The sequence below is a fragment of the Triplophysa rosa genome, linkage group LG2 (genome assembly GCF_024868665.1).
Source record: "Triplophysa rosa linkage group LG2, Trosa_1v2, whole genome shotgun sequence".
In the NCBI taxonomy this organism is placed as follows: domain Eukaryota; kingdom Metazoa; phylum Chordata; class Actinopteri; order Cypriniformes; family Nemacheilidae; genus Triplophysa; species Triplophysa rosa.
The window spans coordinates 20,486,509-20,511,079 of NC_079891.1; the positions used below are offsets into that span (position 1 = coordinate 20,486,509).

General features: G+C 37.8%; 1 protein-coding gene across 2 annotated transcripts in view; it reads left to right on the forward strand.

Annotated features, from left to right (window-relative positions):
* ttc33 (tetratricopeptide repeat domain 33) overlaps window positions 1-24,571 on the forward strand; it is a 32,698-nt gene that overhangs the window by 5,406 nt on the left and 2,721 nt on the right. Inside the window, exons 3-4 of one of the 2 annotated variants that reach the window (XM_057354752.1) lie at window positions 6,540-6,621; window positions 21,359-21,490. In XM_057354752.1, the coding sequence (XP_057210735.1) occupies window positions 6,540-6,621; window positions 21,359-21,490 (214 nt within the window). The remainder of the gene's footprint in view (window positions 1-6,539; window positions 6,622-21,358; window positions 21,491-24,571) is intronic. The other variant, XM_057354761.1, reaches the window with a different exon arrangement.

The following is a 24,571-nucleotide window of genomic DNA, read 5'->3' on the forward strand; positions in this document are numbered from 1 at the left end:
CCTATTTAACAAATGAGAGCAAATGTAGCACTCTATTACCAGCCAGGGCTAAAATAGGAGGCCGGTCGGAGTTCTCTAGACTCCAGACCTCAGTGCAGACATACAGTACATGATCATTCTTTGAGAATATGAGGTTAGTTTAGTTCCCAAAAGATCAGTTAATGTACATTTTTATTGTAGAAATGTAATGTATGTGATATGTCACCCCAGTGTCAACCTCATTGCTCATCCTCAATTGTCTCTCCTGTTACAAAACCCTCTAAATGGTTTTCTTTCTCAAAATCACTTTCAACCTTAACACCCTCGATACAAATGTAGCTATTATAGCTGTGGTCGATAATGATACTCGCTTTAACAACGGTCCTAGCTCGTGCTTTACAGTTTACACCAATAAGTGAAAACGCAGCAGCCATTGAAGAGGCGTGTTGCTCCTGGCAACCCTCGTAATCAAGTTTTTGGGAGGATAAGTGGATTTGGGATGAGAAAATTACATAGAGCTGGAGGAGAGTTGGTTCAGGTCAGCACAATGCACTCACTGTGTGACTGCGTTTCAAACTTAGTTTGCTCCTAGAAGGTTAAATGAGCATAAATGTATTTATTTATATACATGCCATGTGACCCTGGATCACAAAACCAGTCTTAAGTAGCACGGGAACATTTTTAGTAAAAGACAAAAATACATTGTGTGGGTCAAAATTATCGATTTTTCTTTTATGCCCAAAATCATTAGGATATTAAGTAAAGATCATGTTGCATGAAGATATTTTGTAAATTTCCTACCTTAAATATATAAAAACTTTATTTTTGTGAGTGGATGGTCTGCCACAGTGCCCCTGATTAACAACTTCAAAGGCAATTTTCTCAATATTTTGATTTTTTGCGGTCTCAGATTCCTGAGTTTTAAACGGTTGTATCTCAGCCAGATATTGTCCTATTTTAACAACTCATATATCTATAGAAAGTTTATTTATTCAGCTTTCAGATTATGTAAAATCTCCATTTTGAAAAATTGACCCATAAGGTTTTGTTGTCCAGGGTCACATATGTGTAATATGTACTACATATGATGGGCCAATAATATGCATGTAATACATCTAGAAACATATTTTGCTAATGCTTAAAGGTCCAGTCAGTGAAATCTAGCGGCAAGGTTGTGAATTGCAACCAACCGCTCACTCCACCCCTCCCGTTATAAACACTACGACTGCTGACAGAACATGGCGAATTATATGCAAGGGGACCCGCGATATGTGTAAAATAGCTCATTCTAAGGTTATAAAAACATAACGCGTATTGTGTAAGCTCTTTATACACCTCTGAAGACATAGTTATGTATATTATATTGCATTTCTGTCAATACATCCTCCAAAAATTTACACACTGGACCTTTAAAACCTTTTTATCACTGACTCCATGCTGGAGAGACTGTAACCCAATATAAAACATCTTATTTAAGCTTCATGGGAGATTTGAAAACTTGCATTTCTCAGTGATTTGCTGACTGTGCCATTTAACCCTAAAACCAATTTGTTACTCTAGTACTGACATTCAAAAGTCACAAGTGCTTTATACAGTTTGGTGAGGTAACAGTATTTTATCTTATGAAAATCCATATTAGATGGGTAAAGTGTACAGTCATTTTATTCTTTACTGATTACAAATAGGTATATGTTTAGGATTTAGGGTCTTTAATAATATATAATATTTGACTCATTGATGTTAATTCATCATTTCTAATAACAACAACAGACATGTTGAGTCAGAATGTCTCCTGTCACTATAATGATGACATTTAGTTGAGATTTATCATTAGCCAGGGGGCATTTTACATCATCTACTCCACAAGTCAAACATGGGTTACTTCAGATAGTCAACCAATTTTATTTGCACACTGAATGAAGGTTCAAGTTTAGTATAATAATTTATTTTACTTATAAAACACCAGAATAACTTAAACATTTCATTTCACAGTACTTACTTTGCACTTTTTGTCCCATGGACATATGAAGAAAAAATGTGGGTGGGTGAGTTAATCCAATAATGAAAATGTAAAATGTATTTACCCCCATGTCATTCTAAACCTGTATATGACTCTTTCTTCCGGAAAACACAAAAGAAGATATTTTGAGAAATGTTTTGTGTCCATAGAATGAAAGTCAATGCGGTCCAATAATGTCTGGTTCTTCAAAATATCTTCTTTTGTGTTCTGCTGAAGAAAGAAAGTTATACAAGTTTGAAATGACAAGAGGGTGAGTAAATGATGACAGAATTTTCATTCTTGGGTGAACTGTCCCTTTAAGTGAACTACTTGCATAATGCAACATTAGTGCCTTTTCAAAACGATTTGTAAATGCTGAACATAGAAGTTCACAGTTACTTGTAGTGTCAAATACATCAAGCATGACGATAATGGTGCGAAACTTTTGTTTGCTTCACGAGACCACTACTTCAACATGACTATAAACCCAGTGTCCAAGCATCCTCAGGAGGGGAGTAATGGTGTCCCAGTGCTTAAATGGGTTATTGTTTTAATGCCGTAAAGACACACCAATCCAGCACTTTCTACTGTCATGTAATAGTTTTGCTATTTAAATCCACTTTAAACTAGCTGATTTTCTGCTATAGTCAAATTTCTTATAAAAAATATTGAGGTTGTGGTGAGCTTTTAAATTTGCACATATCAGATACTGGTCTAAACATTTTAATCTGAACCACATGCAAACATCCTCTTGTGGTAATATGATTCATTTTGTTATTATATGTAATGGAAGTAACTGCTTTGCCTATATTTGCATATTAAAGGTGCAGTGAACTGGCCGTTTTTATTGTTTTATACTATTGTCTGATGTCTACTTATGACGTTTGCGTGGTTTTTACTTTCGAAAACATCAAAATCAATAAGTAATAGGCTATTTTCTACCCTGGTTTTGAGGCCGGCTGGAGAAACGCTCGGCCGCATAGAAGACTTTGAAGTAAACGCCCACTGCTATGATTGGATAGCAGCTTGCGTAGTTGACTTAGTTGGAGCCTTCTGTGAATTTGGTTAGACACGTAACGTTACGTAACGTGATTTTACTCAAATTTACGGACTTGTTTCCTGGATGTGATGGCAAGGCTTTGCGTATAGTTTGTATAGCCTATAGTTGTATGGTGTTTAGTGATATATGACCGTACATGTCAGCATTTAAGACCTGCGACCGGACAGAAGATCACCGCGATCGCGGGTCTCAAATGTTATAGTTCTCATGATAAATAAATAAACGTTACTCCCGGCCAAAACGACAGTGTTGGCAGATATGGATATGACCCGGCACCAGAAATAATATCAAAACACTTCAAAACAGCCTCCATTATTCGCAAACGGTGGATAAAACCTTGAAAAATGATATATGAGCCCGCCAAATCACAGAGATGCAGATTACAATTATTACAAATGACTAGAGGTCCCCAGGTAATACTATCAGGGCATATCAAGTGATCTCTAACAAAGCAATAGTGACGCATAGTACAAATATGTTTTAAGCCTGGCTCAGATTACAGGAGTTTTAATATCCTGACCGATTATAAAATCTGGTTGCAGCACACACATAAGGAGAATCTTGATAGATTCTCTTATTTAAAATCTTAACCATGCTGAAACAAAATATTTGACATTTCTGTCACATCACACACTACAAGTTAATTTTAAGATGAAGATGATGATTTTTCATACCAGAGGACACGCGTATCACATATGTAAATTTTTCTCAAAGCACATTTCACAACATTTAAGAAGTAATGTCCATAAATATTTTAAGCAATTGTAGCTTATTAATTAAAATGTGAAACTTTTTATAAAAAAATATATATATATTCTTGCAATTTTCAGCTGCAGTATGAATGAATACAGCTGTTTCGTTACTGAATTGTCATCAGCAAAATCTCTACCCAGTTACAAATATTGTTATTCTATAAAAACAAATTCTCAAAGTCTTTGTTCTCAATCCCATCAGCCAAAGATTGTTTAAAGTGTTATTTATAGCTTGTATATAATGAGAAATCTAATTTAAGGGTTTCATTTAGTGTACAGGAATGAGGACGTACATCATGTTCTGTTAAGGACACTGTGTATCTTTTTTAGACGAGCTGTGTGGACGTGTTGTTTAGAGTGTGAATTCTTTCATGTCAGCTGTCACTCAAAACACTTGTGGATTTTTGCAAAACCACACCCAACCACCTCCACATACAGTGCAGCACTTGTTTTGTTTTTGTCGTGTTTTGCTCACAGCGGTTCAGAAAAGAAATACGGTGAGATGTCACCTTTTTCTTTTACACTAATAAATCTGTAAGTGTTAAATGGTTCACATTTCATAGCTATAATGAAAAAGTGTTGCATTCTATCTATCATCACTAGCTCTCTCTCTCTCTCGCACGCACACATGTGCAGAAAGAGGCCAACATACCACATAAAGATTACACCCAGATTAAAATGAGATTTTAGAAGATGACAGGGAGATTTAATGACACCCACCTTTACTTACCTACGCCCACATCTTCATGTACTGTAACACAGTGTACTTTTACCTTTCCTCTGATGCTTTTATCGTTACGTGTTTCATAGGCACGTACCTAGAACACTTCTTGTGTAAATTCTTCTCGATAAATTCTTTTTTATTTCCCCCGAGGGTGATTTAATGAATTCCATCAATTACTTAAAAAAGATCTGCGCTGACAACCATGTTTTATTACTCTTTTATTTACACAATAAACAGAGTCGGAAGACTAAGGAAGCTTGGCCGTATTTATGGACGTCTGCGGGTTATATTTGCACGGCTGATGTGTAACACTATAGTAAACCTTCCCATTGTGTAAATTTGGGAGCCGATTCCGTGAAGAGGTGGATACTGCCTTCTCTACTAAACTGCATCTGAAATGTAACACTCAATCTCAACATAATAACAATTGACCAAAACACTGGTCTTGTTACATAGCTTTCCATAGACGACAGCATTTTCTAATGCTTTAATGTTAAACAGTCTGAACTCTGAGTTACCAATTAACCTGCGAAAGATCTTTAATCTTTTTATACACTGTAAATGATTTACGTTTTTTGATAGGAACATTAAACATTTTGGGAAATAATGTGATGACGCATAACATAGAAGTTTGCTTCCAAATGGTTCCTGTTTTGATAATTTACTACATTTTAGTATCAAGTAACATTAACTCACTTCATTTTAGTGTTATCAGAAAACCTGCTTAGATTACATTTTTTCCCAGAACTTTCTTTTGCATCCCAGCAAATGTCGTTTTCTGTGTGTGTAAACATCGATCATATGTACCTAAAGGTCAGGTTATCTGTAAATCAGTCTGGATCATTTTTCATTCAAATCGCAGACGGCTGTTGTGTGACCCGAGACTTTGTTCTCTTTTGAGTAAAGAAGGTTTTAATGAACTTTTGATGAGCTATTAACGTTTATTTATGCTCTTTTGTCAGTCTGCAGTTTTTCCGGAGGGCAAGAAAACAAGAGTGGGCTTTCTATGACATATGCTGAAGTACAAACAAACGTTTCGTTGAGAATCACCATGTGTGTGCATAAGTACATTAGTGCAAGTAAAGGTCTCTCTTTTTTCCAGTCAGGTTTGGCATTTTGAACTAAAAAGCGCTCATGCTTGTTTAATAGAAGGTGTGTTGGGCTTAGTGTTAGAGGCAAGCCTAACAAATGGTTTGTCCGGTCATTGGCGGAAGTGTAGGATCTTGTCCTAATTTTCGCTATATCATTAAGCACTGAATGACTAAGAGATGTGTAACACTGCTCGAAATATCAGATGATAATATATAGGGCTGTAACGATACCACTCAGCTCACGATTCGGTACATATCTCGATGCTGGGTTCACGATACGATACACATCTCGATATTTTGAACAAAATTCAAAAATGAAACTGAAATTCAAATAACATTTATTTTCAAAATATTAACAATTTCAGTAACTTATTTTGTTGCACATACAAATTAATAAAGAATTTTAACATTTTAAGGCTTAACTGAAATTAGAATTAAGATCAGTGTCAATTTTGACAGCAAACTTTGATTTAGTTTTAGTCATAGTCTTTTGACTAAAATGCAATTTAGTTTTAGTCATCCCAATTGATCATAGTTTTAGTCTATTTTAGTCTACGGAATCTACATTATATTTGTCTTCTAAAGTCTATCTGGATTAACTCATTTAATTGGTGTAATTAAATGTTCCATACAAAGATTTAACTGTTTTGACATAAATTTACTTCACCTTGGAATTAAATTAAACCAGGTCATTACCTTTATTTTTCAGAAAAGTTGAGTAACTACTGGATATGCATTGTTGTAACACAGAGAATATTAGACCATGAACGACATGTAGCAGTTCATTCAGTCAGATTTTCAGATCTTGTATGTGTACTTGAAGTAATCGCAATGTGTGTGTTCAAACATGTGCTATGTCTATTTGAGCTTTCAATTGAAAATCCATAGCTGAATCTCTCTCTTTCTCTCCCTCCTCTCTGTGTGTGTGTGTTAGGAACTGGGAAGCTTTGAAGAGGTGGGATGAGGCGCTTCAGCTCACACCAGATGACGCTGTGCTGTATGAGATGAAGTCACAGGTAAAATCAGTTCAATTCACATGGACTATAAAAAGTGTTAATCTTAAAGGGATAGTTCACCCAAAAATGAAAATTCTGTCATCATTTACTCACCCTCAGATTGTTCCAAACCTGTATAAATTCTTTGTTCTGCTCAACACAAAGGAAGATATTTAGAAGAATGTCAATAACCAAACAGATCTCATCACCCAATTACTGCCATAGTAGGGAAAATAAATACTATGAGAGTCAATGGGGGATGAGATCTGTTTGGTTTCTGACATTCTTCTAAATATCTTCCTTTGTGTTGAGCAGAACAAAGAAATTTATACAAGTTTGGAACGATCTGAGGGTGAGTAAATTATCACAGTATTTTCATTTTGGGCTGAACTATCCCTTTAATGTAACATTTAAATCTTGAGTTTGTAATAGTGGAATGTACCACAATTTAGAGACACACACACACACACACACACACACACACACACTCACACACCATCATGCAGAGACACATGTACAAACAGCTGTTACTCTGGCAGTGGCTTTCAGTTCTCTTCTTTTTTCTTCTAGTCGTTATTTTCATTTCCTCCTCCCGAAGTTCCACTCCCCAAACACACTCCCTGTCTGTGGACTCTATAACAGAACATTTTGACATTAGGGTTTTTTCCCAAGATATTCTCTCCTCACTTTGCTCTCAGGCTTGTGTACTCTCATGTACTGGTACTGTACAAACACAGTGTATCTTACGATGAGAACACTATGGACTTACTGTAAAGCTCTTTCTCTCTGGATGAAATTACTATTCCTTCAGCCCTCTGATGATGTTTGGGGTCACTTACTCATTCTTTATTTACTGTACATTTTTTCACATTGTAGAATAATAGCAAACTCATCAAAACTATTAAATAACGCAGATGGTGCTATGGGAATGATGTTGTGAAATCTAGAAATAAATAAAAAAGTAACCATCCTTTACCTAGAATCTACAAAAATCTAATATTGATGCTTTATCGTAGCTTTTTCTCACCCTTGAATGCTTTTTAAACCGTATTGAAGGAGTTTCCATCTGTCCTGGGATGTTATAGGCTATACAAGTAATTGATATTGAAAAAAATGAACTAATGTTGAAACATTAAGACATATGCTTTCAGATCAAAAGGTCATGGAGAAATAAGATCATGAAATATTTTTCATGATCTTATTTCTCCATGACCTTTTGATCTGAAAGCATATGTCTGAATGTTTCAACATTTTAAATGAAATAATGTAAATGAATGTAGCCATATAGCAGGTGCTTTCCTGTGGCTTGATGTAAAAAATTCCCTCCAGGGTTAAACGTCTTGCTCAAGGGTAAAGTGCTTATGATGGTAAAATTAAGTCATACCGGTTCATGATTCACTTTTTCTTGGAATTCAACCTAGATAAAAACAATGAAATGTAACGAACCAGCTGTTTAATTGCTATAATTAGATTGCAGTAGGTGCAAAAAAATTAAGTTAGTCATGGGACTTCTTTTATGGTGGTGGGACAAGTCAGTGTTGAAATTTGGATGATGTGTTGTTCATTGACTATTGCTGTTCTATTTATTAGCGTCATGTCATCAAAACTGTGAACTAACATAAAAATAAATTTATAAAATAAATTTAACTTTAATTAAATTTAAGCGAGTTTTCTTGTGCATCATCTTGCACTTAAATGTTTAAATTGGCAAGGCTTGAATGAATGTAGTTTAAACGGCAACATGTGCTGTTCAGGTCTCACCTGCACTCACAACACCCGGGTGATGAAAGCATAAATAGCATACGTCAATCCTATTGAAATTTGTCTACATTATTTGATTTGTTGTATTAAATGTGTATCCATCGACAAACATACATTAGCTGAACTTTGTCTGTTTTACGCATTATAATTTTTAAAAAACCATAATTATTATAAATGCGTCATCAGATTTAAGATGAGCCGCGGTCCAACGCTTGCCGAACCGTTGGTGGAGAACCATGTGGTTCAATTTTTTACTGAGAATCGTTACACCACTAGTATGTTTGGTAATCATTAGTTGATGATAGTGTGATGGACTTTGCTTCAGCTCTAAAAAAAATCTTTAATTTGCAGATCACGCTAATATGTTAGCAGGAGGATATTAAAATAGTAAAGAATGACCAGTTAAGATTGTGGGCAAGGTAAACATTGTAAGACCCTGCAGGAAAACAAGCAGGAGCAGCGACTTCATCCAGAGACTGTGTACCCACAGCAGAACAGTGTTTATACACACCTGCCTTTATACAAACCACATAGTTGTTACAGGGTACACATGTGTGGTGAGATTAATATGGTTTCTAATCAAAGAACAGATATCAAACCTCACACAGTATCGGGCCCAACAGCTGAGGGTGTTGATGTGTATGAAAAACATCTGTCCTAAGCTTTTATTGTCATGATCGCAAAATAGATCATATCATTATGATGAGAAATAATAGCAGTGGCCCAATGATGATTTCAGGTTATGACAAGCCAATAACATCTATTGGTTTCTGTCAGCAAATGATCGTATGATTTCAAATCTCATTCTCTCATCTTTCTTTTAATACCCTTTGATTGTACATCGTCTCAGGTCAGATTTAGCTCTGTCAAGAAAAGCTTTAGCGCTGTCAGGTCAGTTTTTGCTCTGTCAAGATTAGACATTAATAGACATGCGATTAACCGTGGTAATGGATTCGCGCGATGTTGCTATTGCGGGCACTTTCAAATACCGCGAAAATATATAGATCAGCATTTTGATTTTTAGAATGCGTATTTGTTTATTTTTCATCAACCGGATAAAAGTACACTGTGTGTATGCAGCGTAGGAATGCGCACTCTGATCTAAACAATCCCCTTCCCCATGTGGAGATGCCTACGCGTGTGTGTGTGTGCGCTGCTGAGCAAAAGACGCGTGTGCACTCTGATGTAAACAGTACCACACGGAGAGGAAGCACGGCGGAAGGGGGAACGCTGTCGACGATTTATCCCCCTTCTAAAAGGGTGAAGTCTGAGGTTTGGAAAAATTTGGGGCTAAAAGTAAGCCGAGTAATGAAATTTGACAGTGTGGTAGAATAATTATTTTAATTATACTTTGATGGAACGCAATAAAGTCATAGACTGTCACAAAGTGCGAGTGAATTTGCTGTTTATACATGTTTAGCTTGCTATAATAGTTAACACACTGGCTTGGCTTGTTATTCAAACAATAATAATAATAATAATATGAATTGTAGTACTAGCGTTGTACAGACATAAGTATATTTAAACACAGTTAACAAAAGTTGTTCTTTTGCAGTTTGCACTTTATTCTGTTTGAATAAACTCACTTTATACATCATTACTGTGCGTTGTTTTATTTATATTTAAATGTTTGAGGTTCTCTTTATTATTTAAAATAAAGTTGTTATCAAGAGGAAAACACTGAAGTTTGTTTATATTTTCAACCTGCATTTCTCATAGAATTGAATACTGCGATAATACCGTTTACCACGATGAAACCTTAATCAATTAATCGCAGCATGGAAATTTGATACCGGCACATGTCTAGTCAAGATAAGACTTCTACCTTGACATTACAGGGTCTTGACCCTGGCAGATACATCAATTTTATTTATTTATTTTTAAGCTTTTTTACCCTTCTGATTGAGATAAGTGTATGTTTTCATTGCTGCCAGCCACATTGTATTCACGGATATTATCAGAATAAACTTTATTTGATTATTTATTTATCGAAAGGGTTAGCTCAAGAAAATTTAATTGCATAACATTTTCGTTTTCATAACATAAATGTTTTAATCTCGTAAGACTTTCTTTTCCAAGAAATAAGTGGAGAAAATAAAAAAATATTTGATAATTTGTGCCTATCTTCAAGTGTTTGAGACTGAGATCATGAGAGCATATGAAGAGTTTTCATTTTAGTTTCTACTGAACTGTCCCTTTTGGTGCTTTTCATCTTTCAGAGTCATTATTATTTCTTTGCTAAAAATATATTTTTTATTTTATAAAAGTTTGACTTTGTAGGCTATTATAATAATAATTATAATAATGCATACATGTATGCCCATATACAGTATATGTACATACACAGACATTCAATGGTTCATCTGTTCAGCGAATCATCTACACGCACGCACACACACACACACACACACACACACACACACACGCGCACACACACACACACACACACTTGTTTGCTCACTCATAACTAATACAAGTTTCATTCAGCAGTAGTTATTAGATCCAGTGTCTTGAGCCGATCTGTTCTTTCGTAACTCTGTTTTTCACTGTTTTTCCATCTCTCTCTCTGTCTCTCATGGCTTGCTGTCTTCACCTGGCATCACTCTTTAGTTTTCTGTGCCAAGTCAAGTGTTTTGGCCTCGTTGTCTCTCTAATGTTGTCTGTTGCTGTTTTGTTTTCGATGACATGGGTGCGCTTAAAACGTCAGGTTGAACTCTCCGCACCCCTTACTTGATGGATTTCTTAATGAAATTTGCCATCAAAACAATAACAGTTTCATGTTTTCATATGGTGCTCTCGTTCAGACATCTAACAGAGCGGCACAGCTTGACTGTTTGGTATGTGGGTGCAAACTAGGATGTTGGGTAAACCCTTTGCCATGCCTGACCCTTTGGAGGTTTACTATAGGTCTTACACTATGTGTCTGCCAGGGTTTTCCGTTGACACCTTTTCTGTCTGTGTGATGATCGCAATTTCAAGATCCTTGTCCTTCTTGTAAACCATAATATCACAAGTGACCTTTACTAGGCTAATGACATGTTCATATCAGGTCACTTGTTATTGAGAATTGACCCTTCGCAAAACCCCGCCCCCCCATCGTTACTGTTCAGGGCTCTAGACTAACTTTTTGCACTGTTTGCACTGGTGCGCCTACCTTTTTTTCTTGGGTGCAATTTCCGACCGCATTACATTTATCACCGCAGTTTTACAAGTTCACTTTTTTTTAAATCGCTGTCCATATAGGCAATATTGACTTGTAAATGATTAACTAACAATCTGGTCAACATAAAGTTCTTTATTCACCTGCCTCTGGCTGCAGAAGGGCTATGACACCCCCTTTGGTGCCCAAATTAACAGCAGCACCATCAGCACCCAGAGCAATGATATTCTCCAGCCAGTTACTGCACTGGTCCCCAAGAGCAGCAAATGCTTTCTTTGAGGCAGCATAAATTCCTAATTAAACAAATAAAAACGATAATACCATTTACTTCCAAGATCAATAGTTTATAATGCAATCAATTTTTTTTTCATTTTCAATTATAAGAATATTACATATGGTTAATGCAGTAATGAGACGGTAGGCATATTATTGACATAGGCTACATGACATGACATGGCTGACCTTGGGCATGGGCATGCTCGACCTCAATGTGTCCAATCAATATATTCACAGGTCTTTCTCTCCACAAGATACGACCGTACACAATGACGCATTCCTTTGTGGCGATATCTGTGTCTCTGTCGATCAGGAATGCCATGTACGCACTTTTCCCAATTTGCACAGACGTCTTTTTTTCAATGTATCTGCGATGACTCCTATAAAATTGGGCGCACGCGCCATCATTGCTGTACGTCGGGGATACGTTCAAGACATTTTTCTTCATAAGAATTATTTCGGACTTGAACTTAGTGAAGGGAAGTTCTTCTTTTGCATTATTACAAGGCTCATTTGAATGCTTGATTCTGATTGGCCAGTCACGACATTCCAAGGCTTGCAACCGCTCAAAACTAATAACACCATGTAACCCGGATGCTGCAAATCATTTTGAGAGGGGCAGTTTAATATTACACAAAAATGAATTATAAATATGTCTTTTAATAACATATATGACATTATATTTACAAATGACTAAACCAATTTGTCTGTTCCAGACGTTTGAACGTCGTTTCTTACTTTAAAACCAAAACCAAACGGCTTTTCCTCGCGGAAGGTCTGCATTCGGTAAAAATGAGCTAATAAAATATTTCAAATTCACATTTTATGTCCAGTTTTTTTCTCATGTGGCAAGTAGCCGTGTAATAAGCGGGATAATGTACAAGCAGCCGGCTGTTATCGCGAAATAAGCCGCTTCAGTGTGACACAAGATCCTCCGCTTCACTTCGTGATCACACTGTCGGGGCTTATTTCTGCGATAACAACCGGCTGCCTGTACATTATCCCTTACATATTGTAGGCAACGTTAAACTTAATTATCATCTCGGCCTCGTCTGATGATCTGTTTGCTGCTGCCTGCCACTGAAAGGCAACGGGGAGAGGGGACACTTGGGCAGTGCATTTATCGCGACATGTACACTGCGTTCCAAATTATTATGCAAATTGGATTTAAGTGTCGTAAACATTTAATTTTATATTGTTCAATTAAACTTATGGATGGTATTGTGTCTCAGTGCTCTTTGGATCACTGAAATCAATCTCAGACACCTGTGATAAGTAGTTTGCCAGGTGAGCCCAATTAAAGGAAAACTACTTAAGAAGGACGTTCCACATTATTAAGCAGGCCACAGGTTTCAAGCAATATGGGAAAGAAAAAGGATCTGTCTGCTGCCGAAAAGCGTCAAATAGTGCAATGTCTTGGACAAGGTATGAAAACATTAGATATTTCACGAAAACTTAAGCGAGATCATCGTACTGTGAAGACATTTGTGGCTGATTCAGAGCACAGAAGGGTTCGTGCAGATAAAGGCAGAATGAGGAAGGTTTCTTCCAGACAAATTCATCGGATTAAGAGAGCAGCTGCAAAAATGCCATTGCAAAGCAGCAAACAGGTATTTGAAGCTGCTGGTGCCTCGGGAGTCCCGAAAACCTCAAGGTGTAGGATCCTCCAGATGCTTGCAGTTGTGCATAAACCTACTATTCGGCCACCCCTAACCAATGCTCACAAGCAGAAACGGTTGCAGTGGGCCCACACATACATGAAGACTAATTTTCAAACAGTCTTGTTTACTGATGAGTGCCGTGCAACCCTGGATGGTCCAGATGGATGGAGTAGTGGATGGTTGGTGGATGGCCACCATGTCCCAACAAGGCTGCGACGTCAGCAAGGAGGTGGCGGAGTCATGTTTTGGGCTGGAATCATGGGGAGACAGCTGGTGGGCCCCTTTAGGGTCCCTGAAGGTGTGAAAATGAACTCTGCAAGGTATGTAGAGTTTCTGACTGAGCACTTTCTTCCATGGTACAAAAAGAAGAACCATGCCTTCCGTAGCAAAATCATCTTCATGCATGACAATGCACCATCTCATGCTGCAAAGAATACCTCTGTGTCATTGGCTGCTATGGGCATAAAAGGAGAGAAACTCATGGTGTGGCCACCATCCTCCCCTGACCTCAACCCTATTGAGAACCTTTGGAGCATCCTCAAGCGAAAGATCTATGATGGTGGGAGGCAGTTAGCATCAAAACAGCAGCTCTGGGAGGCTATTCTGACATCCTGCAAAGAAATTCAATCAGAAACTATCCAAAAACTCACAAATTCAATGGATGCAAGAATTGTGAAGGTGATATCAAAGAAGGGGTCCTATGTTAACATGTAACTTGCCCTGTTAGGATGTTTTTGATTGAAATAGCTTTTGATTTCAGTAAATATGACCTCCTAATGCTGCAAATTCAACAAATGACCATTTCCAGTTTTTTACAACCTATGAAATGTTTTCAAACTCTGTTGTGCATAATAATTTGGAACAGTGCATTTTGAGTTTTTCATTTTTTAAATAAATACTGTTGTCAGTGGGAGGTTTGTTCAATAAAATTCCAAATGTACCCTAACTGTTGATTACTTGAAAATTATACTGACTGTCATTTGCATCGACAAATTAGGAAAACCAGAGAAAGATATCATTTGCATAATAATTTGGAACGCAGTGTAATGTGTTTTATAGATGCATTGTGCTTTTTCAGCGTTTCAATTCTAAATGTATTAGAACCAGTCACAAATGCACTATTGCCGGCCATTCCGACACTCGAGGTTGACGGCTCCGTGTCAGAGCATTGCTTATGATTTTCGGACGGATCAGGCCTTAATTTAACATTCTTAACGAAAAAGTTATCAATCGTTCTTTTCATCTTCTCTCATCATCCGCGGCTACATCCACTCTGTTTATCTGACGGACCTAGGCTACTCACCTCTCTGTCCGACTGCAGCACAGCATTTTCAAACGTACACACACGTACAGGAATATCTGGACCACGGCAAATCAGAGGGGGGTCTGCCCTTCACTATCTCTGATTGGTTTAAACCACGATATGGGCCTAATGTTTGTCTGTTGTTGAACCACAGGGAGACTTTCAGAGTCGCGGAGACTTTTTTTTCCCTCGAACGGCTGGTCGCAACGGTGCGACCTCAGATTTTTTTTAGTCGCACCATTGAGAAATTAGGTCGCATGTGTGACCAAATTGGTCGCACTCTAGAGCCCTGCTGTTGCTATGTTAGACAAGCTTTCGGTATCAGCCATGCGCTCCCAGTGTAAATGTGTGCACTCCCTGGGGAAATGGTGAAGAATTTCTGGAAAAAGTACATGCTGATTTCAGACAAAAAGGTCTGCAATATGCATTCAAGAGATTCATTCAGGATTTGAGATAACTGTAACAATAATTATACCTATATTATACTATATAAAGTTAATTCTAAACTGTCACACAAATGGATGTATAGCGAAGCTAAATGTGGTGTATTAAGTGTTTATATTTACTCTGAAATTTGTAGTAATGACAATTTTGGAGAGAGTAACTTCGGGCAGAGTTTTAGAATCGCAGTCCATCAGTGTCTTAATCTTTATTTGTGTTAAATACAACAAACACGGTACAGCTGTTGCTTTACAACTTCATTGCTGAAAACGTCTTTCCTTTTAAAATGTCACTGCAAATGCTGCTCTCTGAAGGCTCAAGATGCACTCATCACATCACAGGGACGCAAGCATATCTTGCTAGCTTGCTCATACATGAAATATGTAAGTAATATATCAATATTATATCAGCCTTAAAACACCGCTTCCTGAACGCTTCCGTCTGTAATTCGTACATTAATGATTCCAACAATATCGTGTCTCGTATCTGTATTGGTATAGTTGTGATGCCACTATTCTCCTTCATTTAGAATGATTTTTAAAAGTTATAACTTGGTTATCGTTTATCGTTATATTGTGAACGTCCATTAAAGCTTGGTATATATATCTCTGTTTACTATTACAATCATTAAAAAGCTATTTTTTCATATTAATCACCGAAGCTCTACTACGCCAGCTTGTCGGGCCCGGTTTGTTTTGTCAGACAAAATGGCGGTCAGTCACGGGGGCGCATAATATTGGCGTTATGATTGGTCAGATTGCCTGTCAATCAAACTGCTTGCGAAGGGTCAATTGAGCGGGCCATGTGGAATTTCCCTCATAAGCAATATGACAGGCTGGTTTCCTCCATTCTTCCCCTTATTGATCCACAGGCAATGTTTGACATCAAAGTAAAAAACGTAGGCTACAGTTTATTCCTCCTATTTGTTTTCTCATCTCTTATTCCTCCTCCCGCCGACTGGGGATTTAGTAGCTTGCTCTTTTCCCTGCATCCGCCCATTACACTACACCTGTTTGACCAGGATGCTCCACATGTGGATACAAAATTTTTAGCCGATCTGCAAGTTTAAACCAATAGCTTCTGGAAACTAGGATCGCAGCGCATTTTGGCCCTTCAGTTCTTGTTGCCATGGCAACAGCCTGTGTTGGACACTCTAGTATTTACTTTTATTATTGGACTGGCCTGATTTCAAAGGCATTATGCTTAGTAACAGTATAATGAAAGCACTTATGATGAGGTCGCCATGTAGCTTAGCAGTGTTTGTTTACTCATCCACTTTAAAATTGTTTGCCTCTTAGAGTATGTTGTGCATGTATTTATTGAGGGTCTGGTGAGAGTTTTCTACATCACAATGTATTTAGGTTTAAAACCAATTACTAAATCATATTTGCTTGATAATTGAGATATAACTTACACCATGATTGCACTGTTATAATAAGCATATGATATCGTATAAATACCCTCTGTTATTTGAGAACTTAGTACCTGACGTACAAATGGAAAATTCACACAGCAGTCTATGACAAACCTCTGAAGAGGTCATGGAAAAGTCATTAGTCAAAGAGTAGGGGAACCCTAGCTGAATGATTAAAGACTATAAACCCATTTCCATTTTGTAGTGGTAGCGGACAAAGAAACACTGGTGAAATTAGGGCTGTCACGATTAATCGTGCCATTCTTATGCTCAGTTTCTCAATGAGTTACTGTTAAATGCCACCACATCCGAAAGCCCGAGGGCACTCTCGCACAGAAACTCCAAATAAGCACCGCAGTCCCACAGAAGTAGTACAATTTACACACACGTAAGCTGTGCCTGAATTCGCCCTCTATCTCCTATATAGTGCACTATATCGGGTGTCCGCTGTAAGGCACCATCCATTGGTTCAATGACGGTATCCAGAGGCGTGGCGAAGGCTTCACACTTGTTCTTGGTCATTGCCAGAGGTAAGAGACCAGTAACATTTAGGTGGCTGCCCCCTGCAACTCACTGCTAAACATACATTTTTTTTTGTCAGCCTAGACCATGAACACTTAATTGGAGTAATAATTATTACTAACCAGAGGTCATGACCACTCCACAGAGATAAATAGACCTTAACTTCTCTAATGGTAGCTTTATATAATCATGCCATAGTTTCCTATGTACACTTAGATAGAATCACAATAATCAAAGGTTGAGGCTTACCCTATTTAGATTGGTCAGACAACACTTTTGCTGTTCTAAACGGAAATTCACGTTATCAGCCTCCACGGTCTATGTACACTTAAACTAATGCCAAGTTGTTAGCCGGATCTCTAAAATTCTCAGCTGGTTTGTTTCTTCTCCACCTAGACAGGATCCTTGTCCATTACTAACCTGAACAGGGATTTGCGGTAACAAGGATATAACGGAATCTACTTATATTTATTATATACGATTTGATTTATAAATTCAGAATACTGCAGAACAATTTAAAACATAACAATTTATTAGCCAGGTAAAGAAAGCACAATTCAAAATTCAATTCAAGATTCGATGCAATAGTCAAAACTCAAAAGTCAATCAATGTAATTCAATAACAAGTAATAGAAAATCATAAGAAATTGAGTAAAGAGAAATTCAATGTTGCATACCTGGGAACACAGCAATTTGTGTGGGAGATCTGACTACAGATTGCCTGATATTTTTGCCAACCTTCCTTAAGTACCCAGACAGAACAAAGCATTATGGGAATATTCTTTAGATTTAGGAAATTGGCTACATTTGGTACATCTGCATACAGTTGGTGATTGGTGAAAGTTACCAAATGTGTGAGATATGTTCCAGCATTGAGTGAAGTTTGCTAAGTTCTTACAAAACTTTATTATTACCTTCTGTTATTATGAGAATGAGACCATTGTACCAGTTGCACTGAGACCTTTCGGATGGTACCAAACATGTGTATGTTTTGTGTGTATGTAATGTGTTCTTTTCTTGTGTTAGATTCCTAGGTGAGCTTTTGGGTGTCCTGCGTTGAGTGAGAGGGGAAGAAAGGAACAGTTGGGGGTGCAGGGTGAGGTGTTTATCTGTGATTCACTGGTATGGGTCGTTTGAGATGTAGATGCTATCTCAGTAGGAAGTTTGCTGTAATGGAGGAAGTCCGTTGTTTCTCAAAGGAAGGTGTCCTTTTGGTTCAGGTCTCCCACTGTCCTGAGAGATGTTCTCTATCCTTTCCCGAGAAGATGATCTTTGATCAGGAGTGAGTACGTTGTTTTTCAGGAAGGGGTGCCCTTTTGGCCTGGGCTCCCCACTGTGCTTAGAAACGTTCTTTGTTTCTCAGGAGGAGAATAACGTCCCTGGTCAGGACATCTTGCCTCCGACCTTACACCGCCATTTTGTAGTGTTGTCCGAATTCTGAGTGAACTACTCATTCCCTACATTCGGTCCCCACAATGCATTCTTATTTTGAGTGTACATCCGATGATCACTATTTCCCATGATACAGTGCGAATCAACCATCTGATTAGAATCAGCTGAGTGACCGTTAATGCCACAAATGAACGTTTATACTTTATACTACGTTTATACTTTGTTCTTGTTGACAGTTATTTTCTACTTTTTGAGAATGAACAGATTAAATGAATGTTATAGACAGTGGTGCTTTATTTTAAAAATATTTAATAATTTTAGGAACACTCCACTTTTTTTGGAAATAGGCTCATTCTCCAACTCCCCCGAGGGTTAATAAGTTGAGTTTTACCGTTTTGGAATCTATTCAGCCGATCTCCGGGTCTGGCGATAGCACTTTTAGAATAGCTTAGCATAGATCATTGAATCCAATTAGACCAGTAGCATCGCGTTCAAAAATGACCAAAGAGTTTTGATATTTTTCCTATTTAAAACTGGACTCTTCTGTATTTATATCGTGTGTTAAGACTGGCGGAAAATGAAAAATTGCGATTTTCTAGGCCGATATTAGGAACTATACTCCCATTCCGGTGTAATAATCAAGGAAGTTTGCTGCTGTAAAATGGCCGTGTAAAAGCAGGCATGACCATTTGCTTGCACAAGGAGCGGGATATCACTGCACCGGCTGCGGCCATGTTACGGCAGCAAACTTCCTTGACACAGAAGAGTCAAGTAGCATCGCGTTCAAAAATGACCAAAGAGTTTCAATATTTTTCCTATTTAGAACTTGACTCTTCTGTGTCAAGGAAGTTTGCTGCCGTTTAGCTATGCTAAAAGTGCTATCGCCAGACCCGGAGATCTGCTGAATAGATTCCAAAACGGTAAAACTCAACTTATTAACTCTGGGGAGTTGGAGAATGAGCCTTTTTTCCAAAAAAAGTGGAGTGTTCCTTTAAACGTAATAAATGTAATAAAATAAATGTGGCAAACAGTTTTGTTCTCTTTATTAAAAACTAATACAGAAACGTGACATATAAGGTAAAAATGAACTTTACCATTTTATTAAACAATCCATAAAGCCACACACACTCAAAAAAATGATTGTTGGAGGTTGTTTGTTTAACTTAATCAATATAGTTGTATCTAACATATTTGTATGTGTTTCTTGTTCAAACACAATTGAAATGTGTAATACTGACATAAATAGGCGACTCTTTGAAATAACTTATTCCATTTGTGTTGGGACAACATGAATCATTTTCATTGACTAACTGAAACTACACAGTGGACTGAGTTCCCAGCATGCATTGCCCTTATGACTGGATTTAGATAGTAAATTATCAAATTAAATGTTATTGTATGTGTGTTTTTGTGCAGGATGAAAGATAAGGAGACTTGTTAGTGTTTACTGTTCTGTAATGTTAAACTTAGAAGATTTTCTGTTGTCTGTGATTTTTGAGGGGTTACCATAGTGGTGAAGAGTAACGGTTTTACTGAGGTTGGGAAAAGAAAAAGGAAAAGAAATCCTCAATGATGAAATATATAGGGAAAAATAGTCTTTTATTCACCTCAACACAATATGCAAAAAAATGCAACTTGTACTTTATGAAACACGTTAAACTTCTATTTTAATTAATTATATTATGCAATAATAAACAATATGTTATGTAAACACTGCAAAATGTTTTGTCACAAACGCAAACACATTACTGTTTTGTCAGTAATTGCACAAAATGTATGCTTTGTTTTCTTAACTGGCGTAGCTTTTAGTAAAGAGCTGTGGTTGTTTTCTCTATATTCTTTTGCATAGTCCTCGTGTTAGCAGAGGTGGCGATCATTTCACACTGTCAATCCTCCTTCCTCCACTGACTGAACCCCCATAGCCTTCAGAGAAACAGTTAAAACTACATAAACGCGTCATGTTTTTTGCTTACATTGCACATATCTAAGAGACAGATAATCTGTTTTTGAAGAGGTTTGCCTGTGAATGTATTTAAAATAATGTAATGTGAACTTGCAATTGCTAAACTGTACTTGTCGTACAGTCAGCTCAGCTGCTGTTCAGCTGCACGCTCTCAAAGCGCTGCTGGCGCGTGAACTGCCGTAAACACCAGTGCTTATGCACGAGGCGCTGCAGACGCGAGAGAACGTTGAAACCTGTCTGTCTATCGCGTGTTTACATAGAAAAACGGTGGGAAAGTAGCACTGTGGGATGGAAAATCACTTTGTCTATGAATAGCCGGGCCGGTCACTGTAGCTCACAGCTCGCACATACTTTGTGCAGAATTAGCGTGTTCTGTACAGTAATGAAAACAGGTCGCACCACAACAAAATGTGCACTCACACAAATGCTCCCAAATATATTTTGAGGTCGCACAGGTTAAATTTAGGGAGCATATGCGACTAAAATTGTTGCAATTTCAGCCCAGCACTCCATCGTGCCTATTGCGTAAGGAAATTGTGTTTTCACACCCCTACTTTTCAGGTATTTTTATGATAATAAATTATATTTATAATGATGATTTTTGACGAGTGTTGCTTTTTCAAATGCACGTTATAAACGGCTCAATCTCGTAGTGATTTTAGATTGAGCAGTACTTCCTACTGATCAAAGAGCCGTAGTTCACGGAAGAGCTGTGCATAAAACACAGAATCGAAGCCTTTGCGATTCAGAATCGATTCTAGACAGGTATAATTAATGTGAATCGCGATGCATCGTCCCCAGCCCTAGGTGAAATGTTGCAAAATGTGAGTCTTAATCTGTAATCCTCATAATGTTTAACCCCTAGGTGTTGATCATCCTTCAAGAGGTGTTCCTGGCTGTGCAGTCTGCAGAGATGTCAACCAAACTCCGCCCCCTCTGGTGGGAGGCGTGGCAAACTTTGGGTCGCGCTCAGCTAAGTCTCGGCGAAGTAGAACTAGTAAGTGTTTCAACTATTTTTACATCTGAAAACTACTTGACCTAAAGTCTGTTTACGGAAGTCGTGCCACTCGGCGGCCATGTTTGCAACGTTATAGCAAGCCCATCTCCTTAAATGGTGAAAGGCAGATATTTCTAAGATCGCTGTCAAAAATGACAATCAAATAGCATATTTCCGATCAATAATTAAACCTGATATGGACTGTACCAAATATTTGGTTTGCTAATCTTAAATTGTGCATTTTCGAAGTTGCTTTGGCTACTACTGCGCATGCGCACAGGCTGGCAAGCACCTCACAAGAGCCCCGCCCTAGAGAACCTTTTAACGATTGGATTTTTTTACTGAAAGCCATATTGAGCCATATTGAATATGGGAGTTACATTGCTCCCCATATATTGTAAATATATTATCTTTGGTTGACCAGATAAACTGACTTTGAATATACCAAATGTCTACTTTAAAAATGTGATCTGTAGCCAAATGAATAGACAAAATAGACAAATGCAGTCTTTCAAAATTGCACACAAACAATAGCATGTCTTCATGGCTTCATTTTACTATTATAAACATTCAAAATGGAAAATGTATCTGAATCCTGTGTAAATGACTCTCCAAAAGCTAACTGAAGTCAGGAGTCATCTGGAGTTAGCTGACGTTATGGTCTCTTATATTTTCCAATCTTTCTCTCACTATCTCTCCTTTTCCCCAAAAGTTTATTTATATAAAGTTTATTTTATTTTAAGATTTTTCCTTCACTTTCATCTGCCTTGTAGTGTGTTTAGTGTTAATGTAGTCATCGCTGTTGGCTCTTATGCGCGAGGTTTACATGAGTGCTCTCGCCAGTTATCCATCATTTAGATAAACTGGCACCGTGACAAAATGTGTACTTCAGGACATCCACACCCAGAAGCATGGAAGATTAGTTCGAGGAACAATGCCACATCTTACCTGCCCCGACCTGTGTGTGAATATGTGCGTTAGACAGATATTTGATGAAAAAACTTGCACATCCTGCAGTCATCTGGCTAGTACCTACTTGTAGGTGTGTATCTATGTGTACACACACACCAAACTGAGGTCTTGGCTAAAGATTGATTGAATGCTTTTCTATTTCGGGCTAAGCATGTTATGTCAAGTCGCTTCAGCAGATAGAAAAATAACCTGGGGGTGGAGGAGGATTTGAGTCACATGTTAGGGCTAAAGTTTATGTTTGTTCATTTTTAATTGTGAAGGAATTCGTTTTTGCGGGATCACGGAGGATTCTTGAATCCAGATGTTTGAGACCACATTGATATGGTGAAGTGGGATTAAATCAATGTGTACCATGACTTCAGGACAACTGGTAAAATCATTTACTGTCTGTCGAATCGATTAGGAGTCGGGAGGAGAAAAGATCTCCCAAAGTCATCAGATGGCCTTAAATTCTCATTAAAGAATTTCTTCTTGACAAGAACTACATTGTTTGGATCTGGCAACAGCTCTAATATTTATCCTCTCTTAGGCTGATATGTCATCTTGTGTTTTTGTTAAGAGTCAGCAATTCCTTTGTAAAATCAATAGGGTGATTATGAAAGTAAAATCAATCACTAAATCCTATTTATAAGCTCATTATTTGTCCAGAGAAGAAGAGAGAACAGATGTTATGCATTTTCTCATCCCTCCTACTCATGCTCTTTCCTCTCATCCCCTGGGTAACATGACCTGGGTGACTGATTCACAGCAGGAACTTAATTTAAGGGTTTCATATAGAAGTATGAACAGTTCTCTGAGACAAACTAAAGGTTTTGTTATGAGAGACGGTTAACCACCTGCAATGCTGCTTGCACACACAAACCCTTTAATATAAAATAATTATTTCTATATAAACGAAATCTGACCATCATGCATTCTAGGTTATGTGAGGAGTGCATCTGTGACTCATCTGTATGCATTTCTGAAATTTGCAGTGGTTAATGCATACTGTGTGTATTACAGCAATGTGTGGATATGGCTTGTGCTAATGCTAATGCTATGGTTTGCTGATCGGGGCTGTGTTAGATAGTTGAAGTCCGTTTCCACATAGTCTCTGAAGGTCTGGGAGCTTTGGCCCAACAGCCCCCAGATAAGCATTTAGTCAATCGTGATAAATTCTTGCAACTGATGTAAACATGACAGCTTACTTCATCGATCAGACGGCTTCGTGTTGTTTTCAGGCAGACCGTTAAAGAACGCGACACGCACTTCTCCCTGAAATCCTATAAAATTTGACCAATCAGATGATGATTTCGAACGTGCTGAAGTGTTTCCAGAAAAGTGTGCATCAGACGTTCAGCCACATAGCTTACTGTAGATGCTGGTGGAATAGTAAACCATGCAATCTTCTGATAGTACCTTGGTAATATACATCATGCTCCAGACTCTGATCTATTTCCACAGACAGTTTTCTTGTGTTGCTTTCAACATCCCATTTTAACTGTAACAAGGGCCATTCATATGCCTTAGCTATGTTGTATCTTCAAAGGCCTGAAAATTAGGCAAAATGGGAATGGCATTCATAAATCAGGAGAATAGAAGCAAGATGAAAGTCATGACCAGCTTTTTAAATCAGACGAAGTATATTTCACCCGTATCTTTTTCGATATCAGTGACAGTGTTGTCAAAAAATACAGTGGGTTATACTGTACATGCATCTAGTCTTATGCGTGTACATGCTTAAAGGTATGGTTCACCCCAAAAAATCTGTCATGTTTTTCCAAACCCTTGATATTTTTGTGGAACAGAATTCAGATTAAAGGCGGGGTAACAGATTTCCGAATGACGCTTTAGACAACTGAGTCGGGCCGAGTACCAAAACAACCTTGTAGCCAATCAGCAGTAAGGTGCACAGGACAGACATTAGCCGAGCGCTGACGAAAGCGAAAGATGGGGCTAGGGTTTTTTTTGTTTTGGTGATTCGAACATCAACAACGGCTAAGAGAAATCGGAGACCCCGCCTTTAATAGAGACCAGCAGTCTCGATCCCCATTTATCTACATTGCATGCATCTTTTTTGCAGATAATGATAGTGAATGGGGGCTGCAGCTGTCAGTCACTCACATTCTT